The sequence below is a fragment of the Vulpes vulpes genome, chromosome 12, assembly GCF_048418805.1.
Source record: "Vulpes vulpes isolate BD-2025 chromosome 12, VulVul3, whole genome shotgun sequence".
Taxonomy (NCBI): Eukaryota; Metazoa; Chordata; class Mammalia; order Carnivora; family Canidae; genus Vulpes; species Vulpes vulpes.
In genome coordinates, this window is record NC_132791.1 from 140,621,530 (window position 1) to 140,643,277 (window position 21,748).

General features: G+C 39.9%; 1 protein-coding gene across 3 annotated transcripts; it reads left to right on the top strand.

The window, feature by feature from the left end:
* Nucleotides 1-1,561: 1,561 nt before the first annotated feature.
* ZNF286A (zinc finger protein 286A) lies at nucleotides 1,562-20,983 on the top strand. Of its 3 annotated transcripts, XM_026005546.2 has the most exons (6): nucleotides 1,562-1,803; nucleotides 2,756-2,844; nucleotides 6,745-6,859; nucleotides 8,033-8,125; nucleotides 16,661-17,915; nucleotides 18,829-20,983. In XM_026005546.2, exons 1-5 carry the CDS (start codon nucleotides 1,767-1,769, stop codon nucleotides 17,890-17,892), a joined length of 1,566 nt encoding a protein of 521 aa, XP_025861331.1. In that variant the 5' UTR covers nucleotides 1,562-1,766; the 3' UTR covers nucleotides 17,893-17,915; nucleotides 18,829-20,983. The 3 variants fall into 3 exon arrangements, with proteins under 3 accessions (XP_025861331.1, XP_025861332.1, XP_072586512.1); XM_026005547.2 differs by having other exon boundaries at nucleotides 16,661-20,983; XM_072730411.1 differs by lacking the exon at nucleotides 6,745-6,859.
* Nucleotides 20,984-21,748: the final 765 nt, after the last annotated feature.

The following is a 21,748-nucleotide window of genomic DNA, read 5'->3' on the forward strand; positions in this document are numbered from 1 at the left end:
AGGGAAATCACTTAGGGGACCGCGAGGGTAACCCTAGTGAAATGGTTGTGGCCAGAAAATAAGGTAATGCCAGTGGGTACAAAGATGGACCAATTGGACAGTTGTTTAAAAATATAACAGGGGGGGATCCCTGGGTGGCGCAGCGGTTTGGCGCCTGCCTTTGGCCCAGGGCGCGATCCTGGAGACCCAGGATCGAATCCCACATCAGGCTCCCGGTACATGGAGCCTGCTTCTCCCTCTGCCCGTGTCTTCTGCCTCTCTCTCTCTGTCTCTCATGAATAAATAAATAAAATCTTAAAAAAAAAATAAAGATATAACAAATAGGACTTGGAGATAAATAGTGAAAAAGAAAAGTTGAGGATATTCAGGTTCTGGCTTTTGCAAATGAGTTTGCGGCCAGTGAAAATCATTCACTGAGAAGAGTTAGGGCAGTTTGGATGTTTTAGAGTTTGGGGCGGGTGGGTTCGTGCAAGACCATAATTAGAGACTAACTATGCTCCGTTGAGCCAACAACTTCTTTTGATAAATTTAGATTAATTTTTATGGCTGCAAAGAATCTGCTGCTCCAATCTGCTGAAACTGGCTGAGTCTTTTCAACTCATCTATCTCACACGGGTTAATTTTCAGTATTAGAAAGCGGTGTATGGATGGATGCACGAGCATCGGTTTGGGTACACATCCCGCTGCTCCCAAAAATACACCTTTCAGGTTGTTTGAAGGCAAAGGATGAGTTTGGGGAGGACAGAAAGATGGGAAAAGCCATATACTCTAATAGATCTTATAGTTGAGTCATTAGGGTCGAACTCCTCAGCAACGCTAAGCACGGAGCTGCAGTCCCACGAGTAGACAAAGCGCGGGTACCAGCACCGACCCGACTCCGCGCCTCTGGGGTTCGCGCTCTCCCTTGGGTGAATCCGACACCGGCGATGCGGCCCGATACTCTCGCGAGAGGGAAGGAGCCCACAGCTCCTTCGATTCTCCCAACCGCGCCACGTGTGCTCCCACCTGCGGAGAAACGGAGTCTGGCACGCCCAGGGGCTTCTGGGATTCGTAGTTCCGGGCCTGGCGGAGGCCTGCCAGCCTTGCCCCTCTCCTTCTTACGCATGCGCGACTCCGAGCTGGCCCAAGAAGTTCGTAGCCTTTGTCAGGCCCGGGATGGGAGGTGAGTTGGACGTTCCCATGGCGCTCTTCTCCGCTCAGACTAGGTGGTGGCCCCCTGGGGCATCAGGTCGTGCCGAGTCGGGGCTGGAGTGCGCGTCTGTGGAAGGGGCCTCGAGGGCGGACCACGAGCACCATCTCTTTGCGCCCCGGCCCGAATCTGTCTCGCGGCTGCCGCCTCCTCGGGACGCGGGTGCGAGCGCGGTGCCGGCGGCGGCGCGACGGGCGGGGCGCGGGGCCGGCGCGGGGCTTCGGGGGAGAGCCCGGAGCGCAGCGGGGTTTGTCTGCGCGCCGGGTGCCTGGCTGGTCCCTTGCAGCCGCTCGGTGCCCCCAGGGACAGCTGCAAGCGGCAGGGACAGGCACCTGGCACCGAGCCTCAGGGATGCTGTCCCCGGGTTTTCAGGTTCCAGCCTCGTAGCACCGAGCCAGGCTCGAGAGTGAAGAAGGAACCCGACCGCACCTGATTGAAGCCTCCCAGCAGAGCCCCCGGAGGGAAGGCAGGACGGAGGACGACGAGGCCGCGGGAGCTTCTCACCATTCCGCTCCGACAAGTCTGAACTGGGGAGGGGGGAGATCAGAATATTCAGAACCGGGAGCAGGTGGTGATCATGGAGACCGACGTGGCCGACATGCCCGAGAAGACAGGTAAGAGTTGCTCAAGTGTTGAACTTGTGCGAAATTCTTTTCTCTTGGAGGGAAATCAGTTGCCTCACAGGAGGTGGCTCTTGGCGGAGAGTGCTGTCCGTCTCCTTTGTCTGGGGGACCGAAGGGCTCTTTGAGAGAGAGAGCCTGAAGGGCTTGGTGTGGGATCCACCCCCCTTGCCTCTCCAGCTGGGCGCACAATAGACCCTTCAAAGCCACCCCTCAGATGCGAGTGGAATGTTAGCTTCTAAGGCGTGAGCGTAGCCTTGATTACTTTTTCTCACACGTTCTTCTTCCCAGATGATTATACCATCCTAGCCTCCAATCGTGAGTCTGAGAATTTAGGTTTTTGGTTGGCAAGAAAAAAAAAAAATTCCGCACCTTTTACGCCACTTGGCGCAATAACCATATGATTTCAACAAACAAATACTTTCTTGTGTTATATAGGAGGAAATAGGCCCAGAAATCGGTGGCTGACTTCCAGTTCTACTAGAGCAGTCTTTGTTGAAGTTTGGTCTGTGACCTCCTACGTCAGAATTACCTTCCTGGGCGCCTGTTAGATTTCTAGATTGCACCGCAGACTCAATGATAATTATTTGGAGATGGGATAGAGCAGTCTTCTTTTAAATAGCTTGGAGGGTGATTTTTGAAAACTCTTGAGCCTGTTTTTTTGATGTGTACATTAAGCGCAGGGAGAGTTCAGTATTTCTTAGGGAGAAAACTTGGTTTGATTTCTATCAGAGAGTGCCATCTCCCAGAATGTGTTATAATTATAGCAACTGAGTGAATATGAGGCCTGAGTAGCAATACTTCTGGACATTCTCCACGATCCTGGATCCTGGGTTGTTTGAGGACTCCCTTTCATTAATGTTTGTAGGTGGGGGCAATTTGAGACTTGTTAATATTAGTCACAAGATGGATCTAGGCCCCATCATTACTGCTTTTTTGCTCTTAGCTCTGTCTTCCCAGGATTCTCCCTTTTCCCAAGAACAGAGCACAGAAGAGGGAGAAGTGGCATCTCTGCGCCTCACGGCTAGATCCCAGGTAAGTGTGAGTCTCTACGGATTATTGAAAATACCCCCTTATTTCTCGGGGTACAGATGCACTCCTTTGTTTGTTTGTTTGTTTTTGCCTTGTTTGTTTTTAAAGATTTTATTTATTTATACATGAGAGACACAGAGAAGCAGAGACACAGGCAGAGGGAGAAGCAGGCTCCCTTTTTGGAACCTGGTGAAGGACTCAATCCCAGGATCCCGGGATCACAACCTGAGTCAAAGCTCCCTTTGACTCCCTTTGATATTCAACCACTGAACCACCCAGGCACCCCACACTCCGTTGCTTTTGATGTCGAGTTTCTTTGTCCACTAGAGCCCATTTAGAGAGCTGGGTTCCAGTTCTAAGAGACTACTTGGTTATCTGATGGACTCAGTAGAAAATGTCTTCTACTTACCCATAGTACCTTCTGCGCCTAGGATTTATTGTCATTCAGTAGTTGGGGCATATGTAGAAAGCATTGCCCTTCTTTGAACTTCTATGCTTATTTCTGTACTTGAATAACATAGGAGACTGTTTTAAAAGAAAATGTGGTACATACCTATTAAAATAGATGTTTGTCTAGGGGAGACAACAGACATATGACTGTTAAAATAGAAATTTAAGAAAGCGCATTAAATGCTGGAGTGAATTAATGAAAAGCACTCAAATAGTTCAAAAAGTGCTAGAAAGGGAAAGCCTATGGAAGGTTTAATTTAAAGAGTAAGAATCCAGCCCTCCAAGATGATGAATGCTGAAGTATTTTAGAGGTGAAGATTAAGTCTGCAGCTTATTTTCCAATCCTCCTCTCCCCAAGAGAATATATCAAGAATTGTTGAATTTGAGTGGTGGTTGTTCTATATGGGTGAATAGTGTGTTAGTCTCTCAACTTTTTGTGTATTTGAAAATTTTTATTAAAACAAATTGGGGGCAGCCCAGGTGGCTCAGCGGTTTAGCTCCACCTTCAGCTCAGGTCTTGATCTTTGGAGACCCAGGATCAAGTTCCACATCGGGCTCCCTGCATGGAGCCTGCTTCTCCGCCTGTGTCTCTGCCTCTCTCTCGCATGCTCTGTGTCTCTCGTGAGTAAATAAACAAAATCTTAAAAAAAAAAGAATTATTAAAAAAAAAAAGTTGGGTAGAAGAGAACTCTCCATAATGTGTGTGGCATACCTCAATTAGCCTTTCTTTTTGCTGCTGTAATGCAGAGCGTAAAAAGTAGACATAGCACATTGGTACTGTTTGAAAAGTGACTTCTCAGGATCCTTTTTTAAAGTTTTTTATTTATTTAAGCAATCTCCACACCCAACATGGGGCTCAAACTCACGACCCCAACATCAAGAATCTTGCGTGCTCTTCTTACTAAGCCAGCCAGGCACTCCTTCTCAGGATCCTTATATACTTGCTTATTTTCATTGGTTTCTCAACTACCTTACATGAGTATTAGAGACTGTCTTAGTCAAGAAGTTTTAAGTTGCAGCTCATGAAAATTCACACTGGCTTAAGCAGAAAGAGTTATTGACTAATGTAAGTGAAAAATCCAGGTGTCCCTAGAAATAGAACCCAGACAGCTATGTTAGAACCTATTCTCTCCATTTCATGGACTTTTTTTTTTTCTCTCATTAGATTTTGCTCTCAAGCAGGCTTTTTGCCCTCATGCATGTTCTTAATAAATTTTGGCATACATCTTCCCATGTTGAAGACCAGGAAAAAAGACATCTTCTCTCCTAGTCATTCCAGCCCAAGTCCTGGAATTAACTCTTTGACGGCCATTAGGCACATTCTGGTACCACTATTGGCCAAATATAGTGGTAATTCTCTGATTAATTGGTTCAATCTAGGGAATTTACCTGCACACACTCCTACAAACACACATCCCACCCATAAGTCAGGAATGGCATTAGTACTACCTGAACTCTATTAACAGTAGCCAAGTGTAGCAGCCAGAGGAAAATCAAGGTATAAATACTGGAGGAAGGGTGAACACTTTCTACATTTCAGCATTTTGAAAATGGATTTAAGACTGTTGGGGCGCCTGGATGGCTCAGCGATTGAGCATCTGCCTTCTGCTCAGGGTGTGATCCCCAGTCTGGGGATTGAGTCCCACATCCGGGCTCCCTGTGAGGACCCTGCTTCTCCCTCTGCCTATGTCTCTCCCTCTCTCTCTCTCTCTCTCTGTCTCTCGTGAATAAATAAATATAATCTAAAAAAAAAAAAAAAGACTGTCATAGCTTTGGGGTAGATTAAACCTTTTATAGAAATTTAAAAACTGTCTTTGGTAATGCAATTTGTGCATTAGATTTTGTTTGATGGTAACAACTATCTTTCTTATAGGAATTTGCCTGGGCTTTTTTTCTTTTTTCATTTAGCTTTATCTTATTAGATTTTTTAGGATATTAAAGTTTTAAAACAGGGGACACCTGGGTGGGTCAGCAGTTGAGCGTCTGCCTTTGGCTCAGGGCATGATCTCGGAGTCCTGGGGTTTAAGCCCTGCATTTTGCTCCTTGCATGAAGCCTGCTTCTCCCTCTGCCTGTGTCTCTGCCCCCCTCTCTCTGTGTGTGTCTCTCATGAATAAATGAATAAAACCTTAAAAAATAAATAAATAAAACTTGCTCCCTATAACTAGGTGAATAGCACAGACATACATAAAGAGAAAGATAATATTACTTACCTCCCCAAATTCAGTCCTCCACCTCTCCCTACTGAGGATAACAGTTTGTTGTATATCTCTTTCCACTTCCCTCTCACCCCCAACTTTGGGATTTTTGTTTAAGTGTCCTTTCTGTAAATAGGATGTGGCAAAAAAAAAAAAAAACCAACAAAAAAAAACTCAACCAAAACACCTTTTTATAAGATAAATTATTTAATTCACAGTAATTACTTGTATGTTTCAAGTTTTTCTTGCCATGTGATTTTTATAGTTCTGTTTATTATGCTTTCTTTATATCTTCTTTTGTTTTCTGGCTTTTGTGCAATAGTTTACATTTTTGTTCATTTTTTTCTTTTAGTGGTTTGGAAATTAATTCCTATTGAGTGTCATTTTTGCAGATTGTAGGATCGAGGTCATTTTTTTCCTCATAATATCTTTTCTAATTAGTGACTACTTTATGATTTTTATAATTTATTTTCTAAGGATAATTCTTACTTTTTGATTCTTGTTACATAAATCTCAGATTATTTCCACTTTGGGCATTTTATTTTGAAATTATTTAGATTTAAAGAAATGTTGTAAATAGTAAAAAGATTTTTCACGTACTCTCCATTTTAGATCCTCCAAAAGTTAACATTTATCTTACTTATTATAATTTATTACAGCTTTTATATATTTTGTGTTATATAAACTTAATACTATGTTTACACATGAATGTTTAAAAGTTGTATCTGTACCTTCAATTAATTTGCTCCTGTCCAGTTTAATGCTTTTTACTTTGAACTCCATGTTTAACTGGATTTGGTACTTCCTGCCAGTCTTTTCATTCCATGACTTCTTCATTTGCAAGTTCTGTATTTCAATTCATCTTCTGATTGGTTAAATCAACTCACAGGGAGAATTATACAAACATGTCTTTTTCCTCTGCCCACATTGTTTACTGTGCCAAACTGCATTATTGACTCTTTGGTTCGTGTTTTAACTCTTTATTCCCCTGAAAAATGATAGTCTCAATGGAGAAACACTATAGTCTTACTTTTTTCAGTTCTCATGCTGAATTCAGGACAGTATGCCTGGCACATAATTGGCACCCAGTGACTTCGTAGAGTATTCCAAATCCGAATACATTGAATGCTTATCATTTATCAGTCATTTCCCATCCGAGGTATATGTCTTATGCATCTACTCTAGGGGCAGCAGAAACTAGGGGGGTGAAATTGAGTCTGTTGAGAGATGGTGAACAAAAGTATGTTTGTGTCTTAGGCACCAGTGACATTCAAGGATGTGGCCATGGACTTTACCCCAGAGGAGTGGGGGAAGCTGGATCCTGCACAAAGGGAGGTGATGCTGGAGAACTATAGGAACCTGGTTTCGCTTTGTAAGGATGGGTTCTCCTTATGACTCTGGAATCTACTTACGGGGACATCATTACTTTATTGGAAGTGAAACAGCTTAAAAACCTTCACATTTGCATTCAGAAATCATAAAATATTGATCCCTTTGGGCCCAGAGAAAATCTGTTTCTGCCCTAGGTTCTTGGTAAAATGTCTATGCTTGTTTTATATCAAAATTCTTTGGATTCAAATGATAGAAACCTAATTCACACTGACAGAGGATAAAAATTTTGATTTAGGCAATCATGTGTATTGACAGAAATTTCCTGTATTTATTTTTTAATCATGTGGCTTGGCTTTGCCCTGTATTTGCCTTATTCTTAGGATCTCCCCATGTGGCAGAGATGGCCATTGGCAGCTCTAAGGTTACACAATTCTTCCAGTTAGAGTGCTTTCTGGCCATGTGGATTTTGTGCTCACCTTTGTGTCAGGGGTGTGTGCGTGTGTGCTCGCATGTATGGTTTCATAGGGCAGTGGAAGGAACAATGTTAACTTCTCCCAGTGATATTTACACATGAACATTTATAAATTATATGAGTATCCTTAATTTGTTACCATCATTTGCCTTGAATTAATTTTGTGCTTATGTAATCAATTCCCTAAGAAAGTGGGTTCTGGTACCTAAAGAAGGAAGAAAGGGTAAAACCATTAGAAGACAAAAACTAGTCACCACAGTTATAATTTTTTGGTGTTGCCACTGAGGTCCCACTTTTTCTGTTTCTTCCTATGCTAAGGACTCACCTGCAGTGTCTCCCTGGAACTTCCCTGATAGAGAAATAAAGAGAAATTCTCTCTCTCTCTCTTTTAAAGTAAGCTCTACACTCAGTGTGAGACTCGAACTCATGACCCTGAGGTTGAGTCACATGCTCCGTGGACCCAGCCAGCCAGGTGCCCTGGTATATTCTCTTCCTTTCTGACAGACAAAAACATTTGCCTTTACCAATGCATGTAAGCTCCTTAACCAGACCCAGGCTCTTGCTTGCAGGTATTTTAAGCTTCATTCAGAGACCCATCCTCCCTTATTCTTGATCTTCCTATAATATCCTATCTTTGTAGAACACAGATTTGGGTCTCTGCTGTAGAAAGATCATTGTGCCCATCACAAATAGTTAAGTCCTTTCTTTTTGTTATTGTTCTTTCTTTTTTTAAATGAGCAGGGCTTCCAGTCTCCAAACCGGACAACTACAATTTGGAGAATGGAAAAGAACCGTTGATGCTTGAGAGGAAAACCCCCAAAAGCAGCTATTCAGGTGAGTCAGATGCGTGGGAGTGTTCAGAAATAATAGCCCCCACAGGACAGTGAAAAGATGGTACTTTTCAGTGCTTAACACAGAATGTTAGAAATGCTTTTGTGCTTTTATTTGTTTAAAGGTCTTAGTTTACATGATACAGCATTTTGAATAACATAAAATTTGAGAAAAAAAAGTAACACGTATGTATCACTGTCAAAATTAAACATGTGCTAATATTTTGTTTCTTTTGCCTGTGTTTCTTTCCTTTGTTTTGCAATATAAAATAAAAATATCATAACTGTGCAGTTTATTTATTCATGAGAGACACAGAGAGGCAGAGACATAGGTAGAGGGAGAAGCAGGCTTCCTGCGGGGAGCCCAATGTGGGACTCAATCCCAGGACCCCAGGATCATGACCTGAGCAGAAGGCAGACACTCAACCATGGAGCCACCCAGACGTCCCATAATTGTACAATTCTGTGAATTTTCACAAATGAACACATTCATGTAACTAGTGCCCAGATCAGGAAGCAACCTTACCAGCCTAGCAGTACTCTTGTCACTTCATTCCTTCCAAGGGTAACCTTATCCTAACTTCTATCACCATAGATTAGTTTTGACTGTTCTTGAACTTCATATAGACAGAACCATACTGTATGTTCTAATGTCTGGCTTTCTTCACTAAACATTACTGTTTCATTACATGTCATTGCATGTAGTTGTTCATTCTCTTTGTTGTACAGTGTTTCATTATGTCAGTATACCACCTTATCCATCTCTTGAGTTCGGTATCTGGGCAGTTTCCAGTTTGGGGCTATATGAATAGTCCTGCTATGTATATTCTTTCATATGTTTTCTGGCAAACATACAGGCATACCTTGGAGATAGTGTGGGTTTGGTTTCAGACCACCAGAGTGAAGTAAGTACTGCAAAAAAGGAAGTCAAATGAATTTTTTGGTTTCCTGTTGTACAGAAAAGTTATTTTTATACTATGCTGTAGCCTATCAAGTATATAATAACCATTATGTCTAAACAAAACCAACGTACCTACCTTAATTAAAACATATTGTTAAAAAAATGCTGTCGGGGTGCCTGGGTGGCTCAGTCAGTTAAGTGTCTGACTCTTGATTTCGGCTCAGGTCATGATCACAGAGTCATGAGATCGAGCTCCATGTCAGCTGAGCTTGGAGCCTGCTTAAGATTCTCTCTCTCCCTCTGCCCACCACCACTGTCTCTTGTGCACACTCTCTCTAAAAAAAAATGTTAACTGTCATCTGAGCTTTCAGCAAGTCATAACGACTGATCACAGGTCACCATAATAAATACAATGATAATGAAAAAGTTTAAAATATTGCAAGTATGTGACACAGACATAAAGGGAGCAAATCCTTAGGAAAATGGAGTAGGTAAACTTGCTTGATGCAGGTTTGCTACAAACTTTCAATTTGTAAAACAAAAAACACAGTATCTGCAAAGCATAGTAAAGAACAGAATAAAAGCAAGGTGTGCCTGGATATGCATTTCTGTTGGATAATATGCAGGTAGAATTGTTGGATCCTGGGGTAGGTGCATGTTTACTTTTGGTAGATATTGCCAGGCTTCCAAAGTCATTGTCCTGAGTTACAATTATACTCCCACTAGCAGAGTATGTGATTATGGGAGTTGCTCTGCATCCTCACCAGCACTTAATATTGTCTGATTGCTCCATTGAAGCCATTCTTACAGGTGTGTATCTTTTTAAGAAATAAAAAATGTTGGGGCACCCAGGTGGCTCAGTTGATTAAGTGTGACTCTTGATTTCCGTTCAGGTCATGATCTTAGGGTCGTGGGATCAAGCCCCATGTTGGGCTCTGCGGTCAGTGCAGAGTATGCTTGAGATTCTCTCCTCCCTCTGCTTGGGTTGGGGTAAATCATTGTAATGTGTGTGTATACACACATACATATACGCATGTCAAAGAACAGTAACGTATGTATAGTATTAGGTTATACTTTTTATTTTGTAATCCAGTTTTGTTTTGTTTTGTTTTCAATTTCACATTGTAGGGACACGTGGGTGGCTCAGTCGACTAAACATCTGCCTTTGGCTTGGGTCATGATCCCAGAGATCAAGCCTGAGTCCTGCTCCCTGCTCAGCAGGCAGCCTGCATCTCCCTCTCCCTGTGCTGCACTGAAAAGTCTATGTTTATAGACTTTGATTTGTAACACTATCTCTGGTAAACCCTGGTCCTATATATACTTTGGTCTGTTTTTAGGCTTTCTGCTTTGTCTATGCTGCAATAACACATTGTTTTAAGTATTATACTTTATAGTATGTATATCTCTAAAAGGAAATCTTGCTTTAATATTCTGCTTTTTACAGTCTTCTTGTTCTTTGGAATACTGTGTTTTAAAATCCCTCCTGTGATTATAGATATATCTGTTTCCCCTTGTAGGCTTCTCAGTTTTTGTCAGTTTGACTATTCACCACCCTTCTACCCTTTTTTGTGGGAGATACTGCCATTTTCTGAATGATCTAGAACTCTTCATACACAAGGCTTTGATTCCTTGTCAGACATTTTTTTCTAGTTTTTGCTCTTCAGTTTTGCTGTGCTTATTAATGTACAAATTTAATGCATTACAATCTTCTACATTTTTTGATTTTTGATTAGTGCTTAGGAAGCTCTCCCTCCAAGATTAAAGAAATATTTGCTTTAGTTCTCTTCTTTATATTTGTCCTTTCATTTTTTTAAAATCCTTAATCCATTTGGAATGGCTGCTTCTCTGGTTGTATCTTCTTAGCTTTCTTTTCTGAACAATTGAATATATGAATCGTTTAAGGCTTGGTTTTAATCTCTCATCCCTATATATACTTGGAATCGTAAACTTGAGTGTCTACATGGAAAAGCAGGTAAGATACTTGAGCGAAGCAACCAGGGTAAGCAGGATAGACTGATAAACTAGAAGAACACATGCCTTTAATGAAAGGAGTAGCCATTACTCCGTTAGCTCTAGCTCTAGAGCTGGTACAGTTTTTTATGTAAAGAGCTAGACAGTAAATAACTTAGGCTTTGTAAGACATATGGCCTCTGTTGCAACTACTCAGTCTGCCATGGTAGTGTGGAAAACAATCATAGACGGATCATAAATGAATGGGTATGGTTGAAAACAATCATAGACGGATCATAAATGAATGGGTATGGTTGTGTTCCAATAAAACTTTATTTAAAAAAATAGCAAGCTGGGGACACCTGGGTGGCTCGGTGGTTAAATGTCTGCCTTTGGCTCAGGGCATGATCCCAGAGTTCCAAGATCAAGTCCCACATCAGGCTTCCTGCATGGAGCCTGCTTTTCCCTCTGCCTGTGTCTTTGCCTCTCTGTGTGTTTCTCATGAATAAATAAATAAAATCTTAAATAAAAAAATAGCAAGCTGTAGTTGCCTAATCTTTGGTCCAATTGGTTGTCATTCAGTATGCTTCTAGCTTTTTTCAAGAGAAACCCAAAATTTGAATTTCTTTGTGAAATCTCCCCATTTTTAAATGTCACTAATCTCAAAAATATGTATAAACAGTGTGGGCCAAACAAAACAAGCCTGAGGGTCAGATTTGCCCCACTGGTCACCTGTTTGCAGTCTCTGCTTTCTCCCACAACCAAATGGCCATCTCTACCTAGATGGATCCCAAATTTTTATTTCCAGCTGAGATATCTCCTTCAGCCTCCTGTTGTAAACATGTGTGTAACTATTTGATGTCTCCATGTGCTTGTGTTAAAGATACCTCAATACAACATGTTTAAAACTGATTGCCTGGGGGTTTCTGGGTGGCTGTTAATTAACTCTATAACTCTTGATTCCTGTTCAGGTCATGATTTCACAGCTGTGAATTCCTACCCAGTGTGGAACCTGCTTAGGATTCTCCCTCTCTGCCTCCCTCCAACTCACATGTGTTCTCTCTCTCTCTCTCTAAAAATGAAGGGATGCCTGGGTGGCTCAGTTGGTTGAGCATCTGCCTTCAGGGCATGATCCTAGCCTGGGGATCGACTCGGCTCCCGCATCAGGCTCCTTGAAAGGAGCCTGCTTCTACCTCTGTCTACATCTCTGCCTCTCTTTATGTCTCTCATAAATAAATAATCAATCAATCAATCAATCTTTAAAACAAAAAACAATGACCTGATATATGCCCAAATTCTCTATCCTCCCAGTGGGATCCTTTTCCAATCATTGTCTTTTTTTTTTTTTTTTAATATTTTATTTGTTTATTCATGAGAGACACAGAGAGAGGCAGAGACACAGGCAGAGGGAGAAGCAGGCCCCATGCAGGGAGCCCAACGTGGGACCTGATCCCGGGACTCCAAGACTATGCCCTGGGTCAAAGACAGGCATCAAACCACTGAGCCACCCACAGATCCTCTGCAATCATTGTCTTGATGACACTCACTGTCTTATCAAATTGACAAGCCAGAAATATAAGAAGTTTTTACACTTCCTCTCTCTCCTTTATCCAATTCAACTTTGCATTTATTTAATCATATTGTAGATATTATTTCATTGATAGCATCCCTCCATCCCTCTTTTGTTTGCCTGGACTACTGTAATAATCTCTATTCTACCTTTGTCCCCCAGATTTACACGTATTTATATCACAGTGAGAGTGATGTTTTCAAAATACAAATCTGATAGTGTCATCCTTTTGCTTAAGACATTCCAGTGTCTTCCCATTGCTCTTAGGATAATAACCAAAATCCTTGAGGCCTACACAGTCTTATAAAATCTGGCTTTTACTCATTCCAACCTAATCTCATACCTATTCTCCCTCTGTTTTTGTACTTTGGTATCAGAGGCCCAAGTTTAAAATTACTGAGGACGCTAAAGAGCTTTTTTGTTTATATACTTATATTTTATTTGTTTGGGTTATATTTACTAATACTTGCTGTATTAGAGACAAAAACTGAAAAAAATTTAAGCTATTAAATAATTCATTTAAAAATAATTAAAACCCATTACATGTTAGTACAAATATAATTTATATGAAAACCTATTTTCTGCAAAAAAAAAAACTTATTGACAAGAATGTACATTTACATTTTTGCAAATCTATATTCTCTCACTCCTGCTTCTGAATACAATTTGTTATGGTATGTTGGTTGCTATGGTATGTTTTTGCTGACTTGTATGAAGGGAATCCAGCCTTATGCCAATATATAGTTGGAAAAGGGAAAAGTATTTTATAGCTTTTTCAGGGAAGTTTGGTTGCTGTGATACTAACCAAAACTAGGCAAATGTTAGTTTTTGTTTTTTTAAGATTTATTTATTTATTTTAGAGAGAGAACATGCATGCCTGTGAGCAAGGGGAGGAGCAGAGGGAGAGAATCCTCAAATAGACTCCCCACCGAGTACACAGCCCAATTCGGGGTTAAATCCTAGGACTCTGAGATCATAACCTTAGCCAAAATCTAGAGTTAGACACTTAACCAATTGAGCCACCCAGGTACTCTTGGTTAAGTGTTATTAGTTTCTTAAAAATCGATATAATGTGGTATCTGAAACCAGATCCATGAATTTTTCATACTCTTGTTAAAATCTACTGATCTTTTGGAAAATACTGGTTCACCAAGTTGTGCAGATCTTGTAAGTATTGACACATTATTATATGCAGTATTTTTTAAGTCACAACTTTTAAAATCATCACCCATCTTATTTGGAAAATCTTTAAGGATGAAGAAGCTCAAGCTCTTAAGGGCAAATACAGGTTTTCCAAAATCCTAATTTCTGCCCCAAAACTGAAATTTTATTGGATACTGTTGATTATTTTCCTTGAAGTGACAGGCTCACTTTGTTCATTTTTTGAGAAGATATTTTTCAGACACTCAACTTGTATAACATATTTTATCTGTCATTCTTCTAAGTAAAAATTGTAGTCCATGGAAAAAGCAGCTAATTCAGCTCAAATTATTTTTTTTAATATTTATTTATTTATTTATTCATGAGACACACACAGAAAGAGGCAGAGACATAGGCAGAGGGAGAAGCAGGCTCCTCACAGAGAGCCCGATATGGGACTCGAACCCGGATCCCAGGATCAGGCCCTGAGCCAAAGGCAGACGCTCAACCACTGAGCCATCCAGGAGTCCCAAGCTCAAAGGATTTCATAAGTGGTTTTCTTCAAGACAACCATCATTCTTTGATTATGAACAGAATTGGTTTATAAATATTTCCTATTTCATTAATTTAGAATTTTAAAAAGTCAAGGCTTGAAATTAATAGAAACATTTTTCAATGAAACTGGCTCCCCCCCCCCCCCCCCTTAACTGAGAGTACATGGCAGGGAGGACTACCACTGCTAGTAAGTTTGTTGTTATTGTCCTGCTTTGTGCTAAGTCATAAGCAGTTTTACGTGATTACTTTTGTAACAGTGTAAATGATAAAACAATGAAAGAGGTAAATAACTTTTAAACATTAAATTGAAAATAGTTTTGAACTTCTGGCTTCCCAGGGGTTTTGGACTGCACTTTGAGATTTCTGCCTCTGCCAGTTGTACATCAAATTATTAGCACTTGTGCTGTGTCAAATTTTTTAGTGGTTTATACTCCTTTAAAGCTTATTAAGGTAGGTGTTGTCATTATTCCTTATGAAGTAGGTACTGTTTTTGCCCATCTTCACATGTAGTGAAAGTGAAATAGAGGTTAAATAACTTGTCCCAGGTCACACAGCTGATAAGTGGCAGAGCTGGGATTATATTCATGCATTCTGATTCCATAGTCCATGCTCTCAACCACTATGCTTACCTTGTATGACCTTCTCACCTTGGGGCTTTTTTGTTCATATCATTCCCTCTGTGTGAAATGCTCACCTCCATGCTTTTGTACCGATTAGCTGCAACACTCACCCGAACTCCAACCCTACTTTCATTTCAGCTCAGTGATTTTACTTCCTCAGAGAAGTCACCCCTCATCTCCCTAGATTTTCATCTTATATTTTTTCACAGTGTAATTTGCCTTTTATTTCTCAATACTTAATTACTACAGGTGCATTTTTATATCCATTTGTGAATATTAGACTGAATTCTCTCTCCACTCGTGCCTGTGTTTTTCCCCAGTGCCTAGCACAGATCCTAGCATATGGTAGATATTCATTGGATAGCTGTTGAATAAATGAATTAAAGAGTAGCTTCGTGAAGGAATTGAATTCATTTGGCTGTATAGAATGAGGGACAGATCTAACTTAATTTTCTTCTAAATGTGTAATCAATTGTCATAGCACCATTTGTTGGAAAACAAATTATCTTTTGTTGACTGAAATATCACCTTTGTATTATTTTAATTGTGTATGCTCTATTTAATTTCTGAAGTTGCTTTTCTGTTTCATTGATCTGTCCATTTTTTTTTAAAGATTTATTTTTATTTATTTATTTATGATAGAGAGAGAGAGAGAGAGAGAGAGGCAGAGACACAGGCAGAGGGAGAAGCAGGCTCCATGCTGGGAGCCTGACGCGGGACTCGATCCTGGGACTCCAGGATCGCGCCCTGGTCCAAAGGCAGGCGCAAAACCGCTGAGCTACCCAGGGATCCCCGATTTGTCCATTCCTTTGACCCACCATACTCTTTAAATTATTTTAGCTTCATAAAGTAGTTACATATTAGATACAAAAATTTAATATATTAGATATATTTGAGAGGTCTAGCTTCCATCCCTGCCTTCTCTATTCTGATACTTCCCCTATTTTTATTAATACATTTTTAAATTAATATTTCATTAGTCCATGCTTGATTTTTGAAAATATAACCAAATATGTACATATATTTGTATCTCCCCCTCCCCATTTTTTCTACATAAATAGTATCAAACTATACACACTCGCAGCTTGCTGGTTTTTTAAAAATTATTTAATGTATCATGGAGATAACTTCATACCTTTTTTTTTTTATAACTTCATACTTATATAGAGATCTTTCTGATTTTTTTTTAAAGTTGCATAAGACTCCATTTTATGTCTACATCATTGTATATTTAATCAGTTACCTATAACTACCAGACTTTAGCTATCTCAGTGTTATATAATTTCATATATTTGCCATTGTATCCTCGGGAGATCATAGAAGATTTTTTATTAGAGATGTATTATAAAAACATTGTTAGGGAAGATTAAACTGGAAGTGGAATGCATACTTGGACATGAGTAGGACTGGATGACTGGAAACCTAGAAATCATAACTGTCCTCTACACTAAAGTGATAACCAAATATTTAATACAGCAGTAAGTATTCAATTTGTTTCTACCCTCTTCTGATCTAGTGTTCATTTCCTGCTCATCCAGTGATCTATTGCTTCATCTGCATCTCTCCTTGTGTATTACATCTGGTCTTCTTTCCTCTCTTGACTATCCTGAATGAGGTCCACTCATTTTTTCCACATATATTGTACATTTTTTTCCTTCCATTTGCTTCCCTTTGAAAATCATCTTACAAAGTCAAATCCACTTAATCCATAAAAGCATGCTTTATATCTTCAGTAGCTATTACAGAACAGTCATTTGTTGACCGCTGAAAGCGAAGGAAATTTGCATGTCCAATTTCTTTCAGACCTGGAATCTAAACCTGAGGGCAAAGATTCAACATCAGTGCCAGATACTTCTAAAGAAGAATCATGCCAGACTGCAATAATAGACAGACTGACAAGAAATAGTGTCTATGACTCCAACTTGGAAACAACTCTTGAATGTGAAAATTGGTTAGAGAGTCAGCAAGGGAATCAGGAAAGACACTTGAGGGAAATGTTCACCCATGTAAATTCACTCCCTGAAGAAAGAGATCATGAGCGTGATATATATTGGAAAAACTTCAGTCAGAAATCTGTTCTTCTCACTCAAGACAGATCTCCCAAAGGACCCTATGCCTTTCATACACTTGAAAAAAGGTTGAAACAGAAATCAAACTTAATGAAAAAGCAAAGAACCTGTAAAGAGAAAAAACCTCATAAATGTAATGATTGTGGTGAACTCTTCACTTACCATTCAGTGCTTATTCGACACCAGAGAGTCCATACTGGAGAGAAGCCCTATAGCTGCAGTGAATGTGGGAAATCTTTTAGCCACAGAGCTAATTTAACTAAACATCAGAGAACTCACACTAGAATTCTCTTTGAGTGCAGTGAATGCAAGAAAGCCTTCACAGAAAGCTCATCCCTTGCAATACATCAGCGAATTCACATTGGAGAGAGACCTTATGAATGCAATGAATGTGGAAAAGGTTTTAATCGAAGTACACATCTTGTGCAGCATCAGTTGATTCATACTGGAGTGAAGCCTTATGAATGTAATGAATGTGATAAAGCTTTCATTCATTCGTCAGCTCTCATTAAACATCAAAGAACTCATACTGGAGAGAAACCCTATAAATGTCAGGAATGCGGGAAGGCCTTCAGCCATTGTTCATCCCTTACTAAACATCAGAGAGTTCATACTGGAGAAAAGCCATATGAATGTAGTGAATGTGGAAAAACCTTTAGTCAGAGCACACATCTTGTTCAGCATCAGAGAATTCATACTGGAGAGAAACCCTATGAGTGTAATGAATGTGGGAAAACCTTCAGCCGGAGCTCAAATTTTGCTAAACATCAAAGAATTCATATTGGAAAGAAACCATACAAATGTAATGAATGTGGAAAAGCCTTCATTCATTCATCAGCTCTTATTCAACACCAGAGAACTCATACTGGAGAGAAGCCGTATAGATGTGATGAATGTGGGAAAAGCTTTAAGTGCAGTTCATCCCTCATCAGACATCAAAGAATTCATACTGAAGAGCAACTCTGAAAAATTACTGAATGTGAAGAAATGTAAGTTGACTTTATCACTGTGTTAAATACCTGAATTTTTTATGGAATACCCGTAAAATGCTGCTCAAGGACCAATTCTGTATGTGTCTACTTTTATTTGCATAGCACATAGTTTTGAGCCATAGACAGAATGCTCCTTATATCCACTGATTTGATTATTATGAAAGCTGGTGAGGGATCTCAAATTTTGCTCCCCATCCCTCACCCACCATCACTACCAAGTTCCCTTTCATGGAAATTCAACAAATCCTTGGGAATGGGCAGCAGTATTATATTTGTGAAATTTTATTCCTCTCTCTGTCACATGAAAGCCCTGTTACAACTTTTCATTCTGTAAGAAAAATCTTATTTGTGAAGTTAGGCAGAGGACGCCTATCTTTATCATCAGGAAGACAGAGTTGTTCCTCTTTGGATCCAAAGTAGAGCTCCAGATGGACAGGAAGTGTCATTTTTCCAGAGGTTTTTTTTTCTTTTACATTAGCTATAAAATGTAAAGGTTAAGAGTTGAAATATGCTTTGGGTTCCCTGCTTCCCCAAAGGCTCCTGTCTAATTTGATTAACATAAATAGAATGTATTGCAGGTTCTAAGTTATGTTCCCATGGATTATGTTGGTCATAAGTTTAGATAATTGTTAGCCCTCTGCTATGTAGAGTTTCATTTTCTGCTTCCTTGGAATTGCCCTGAAGTTGAGAGTGGGTCAAAGTCTTAACTGTAGTTTTCAATTAAATGCCTCTTTTCTTATCCTTGGCATTGAAGGAATCTTTGGTTTTTTCCATAATCAAAGTATTAGGGAGATTTCATTTCTTTACATTATCCTGCTTTCTGTAAACTATGCTTTGTCAATTTGAGAGAAAGTCCCTAGGATGTTGAGGGTCTGAAAAGTTGATAAGTTCAATGTGTTGTTATATTTAGGGTCCCAGTCAAGAAGGAGAACTGAAGCAACTGTGAGACACAAGGACAAACCTTCATGTCAAATATGGAGAATAGTTCACAGGACAGTGACTCACTGGAGGATAAGCAGCTTCCCTCCATGAAGAAGAGGTTGCCATGCCATTTCTCTGGCTTTCATGTCTAACCACATTTTCTGTTGTTATTGTTCTCTCTATATGTTTGTTGGTCTTTCCCAGAGCCCTAAAGAAGGTAGAAAAGGCATGAAACCTCAATGATAAGTTGACATAAGTTACATGGGTGACCAAAAAATCAGTGGTGGTATTGGAAACATGAAAGCAAACGTTCAAATAAATATTTAACAAAACACTATACAAATGTCATTTTTATTGTTATTCTATTTTATGAAGAGTGTAGAAAAGTTAGAAGGAAAATAGTTATAGAGCTCTAATTTTTCTCCTAAATTCTATCCTTTATGAACATTCAGCAATCAGTCCATACTCTTGCCTTCTCTCCATTTTCCCTGTTATTTCTCATAATTCCTTGTGTAAACTTTAGTTGTATTATTGAGGAGAAGTAGAGGAATAGAGTTTAAAGAAGTGGCAGTAGAGGGCAAGATCATTAAGAATAAATGGATTAAAAGAAAATGATAGGAAATGGGGCTGAAAGGACTGGGAAGAGGTTTTGGAAGGAACAAAAAACATGTTGAAGGTGAAGGTGGGTAGGTAGGCTCAGGGTCTAAGAGGTCAGGCTGACAGGAACAAGGGAAAGGCACTCGTTCTCATCACTTTAATACTCCATATTCATGCTCAAAGATAGGAACTGACAGACTGGCCACCACCCACAACCAAGTCCAGGCTTCTGACTGTTTCTCTAAATAATGTTTAGTTAGGTCTTGACCAAACTCATTCATTTACATCTGTTTGTGGTACAATGGCCGTGTCCAGTAGATGCAGCAAAGATTGTATGTCCCCAAAAGCCTAGAATGCTTGATGTTTCTCTATATGCCAAACACTTGAGTGAAAATAAATTCATCATTTGGGCGCCAAAATTTGACTTGCAAAATAAGATCCACTTGGCCTTTTCAAAGCCTAGTTTGAATTTTGCCAACCCCACTTAGCATTTATGTGATCTAACTACTTGCCGTCTCTAAGTCTCAGGGTCTTTATCTATAAGATGGGAATAAATCATCCCTTTCTCATAAGGTTGTGAGGATTAAATAAGACAATGCATATGAAAGACCTCACACACAGTAAGTTATATAGATAGCCTCTATATGTATATGTATATGTATATGTATATGTATATGTATATATATATGCATATATGTGTACTTTAATGAAATATCAATCCATTTGGGGTGCTACGACAAAATAACTCAGAGTGAGTGACTGAGTGGCTTATAAACAACATTTTCACAGTTCTGGAGACCAACGAGTCCAAGATCAAGGCCTCAGCAGATTCAGTGTCTGCTGAGGGCCTGCTCCCTGGTTCAGGGACTGCTGCCATCTTATGTCTTTGCATAGTGAAAGGGTAAGGGGGCTCTAGGGCCTCTTTTATAAGGGCAACTAACCCTATTCCTGAGAATTCTGCTCTCATGACCCATTCAGCCTCTAAAGGCCCTGCCTCCTAATACCATCACTCTGGGGATTCGATTTCAAGATAAATTTGGGAAGATACAAACTCAGTCTGCAATAAGTGGCTAAGTATCAATCAAATAGAAATTACTTAAGAATGAATGTATCTTCTACAGCTTTTGTTTACCGTTCAAGAACTGTCAGCATCCAACTGTCTAGCGCATCATAGAAAAGGGGCTTCTGCTCTTGCTTCTCTCTGGTGCTGCTCCATACACAGCCTCCTTGAGACCTTGGGGAATCTGTTTTTCTCCCTTCTTAGTACCACTTAACCAGGAACTATCTGATAGTTTCAGAGACTCAAGTTACTAATCTAATTGCAGTTTAAGTAGTGTTATGAGACTTGGTCTAAGTTAGTTTCACTGGGAACTCTGGCCCTTTACATTTCATTATTTGTTTTGTTTGTGTTTGATGTTCAGTATGGCTGTACTCCAACATGAATCTTGGAAGTTTTAATGTTCTGCTTTTCAAATGTTTTTGGTTACCTACAAACTAAATTTGACTGCTCTTATTGGTCCACTGTCAATAAAGATGTTGTTTATATATTTATTGTCAGAAATTTTGTAAACGACTTCTAAAGTTTCCTAATTTAAACATTTTTTAAAGATTTTATTCATTTATTTATGAGAGACAGAGGCAGATACTTAGGCAGAGGGGAGCCTGATATGGGACTTGATGCCAGGACCCCAGGATCACAACCTGAGCCAAAGGCAGATGCTCAACCACTGAGCCACCCAGGTTCTCCAAATTCAAGTATATCTTAAGAGGCAAAGATAAACCAACTATAAACTATTTCCATATCATTCAGAGAACCAATCACATTTCTAGTTGTTCATCTGGGCTTCACAACTTCTGAAGACATGGGTTTGGGAATTTCCTCCACAGCCCATGTCTCTGTAAGAAAGTTAAAGAGTAGGGGGATCCCTGGGTGGCGCAGCTGTTTGGCGCCTGCCTTTGGCCTAGGGCGCGATCCTGGAGACCCGGGATCGAATCCCACGTCAGGCTCCCGGTGCATGGAGCCTGCTTCTCCCTCTGCCTGTGTCTCTGCCTCTCTCTCTCTCTCTCTCTCTCTCTCTCTCTCTCTCTCTCTGTGACTATCATAAAAAAAATAAAAATTAAAAATTAAAAAAAAAAAGAAAGTTAAAGAGTAGAAGAAGGTTGTTTCTACCAAATGGTGTTGAGTCTTCAGGTCAAATGAAGGCATCACTCATTTAAGAGGGGGTAATGGGGGAAAAAAGCACCACTTATTTAGCAGGGGTAACTAAAAAGTACAATTGCAACTAGATAAGATCAGGTCGGCTGATTTAGTG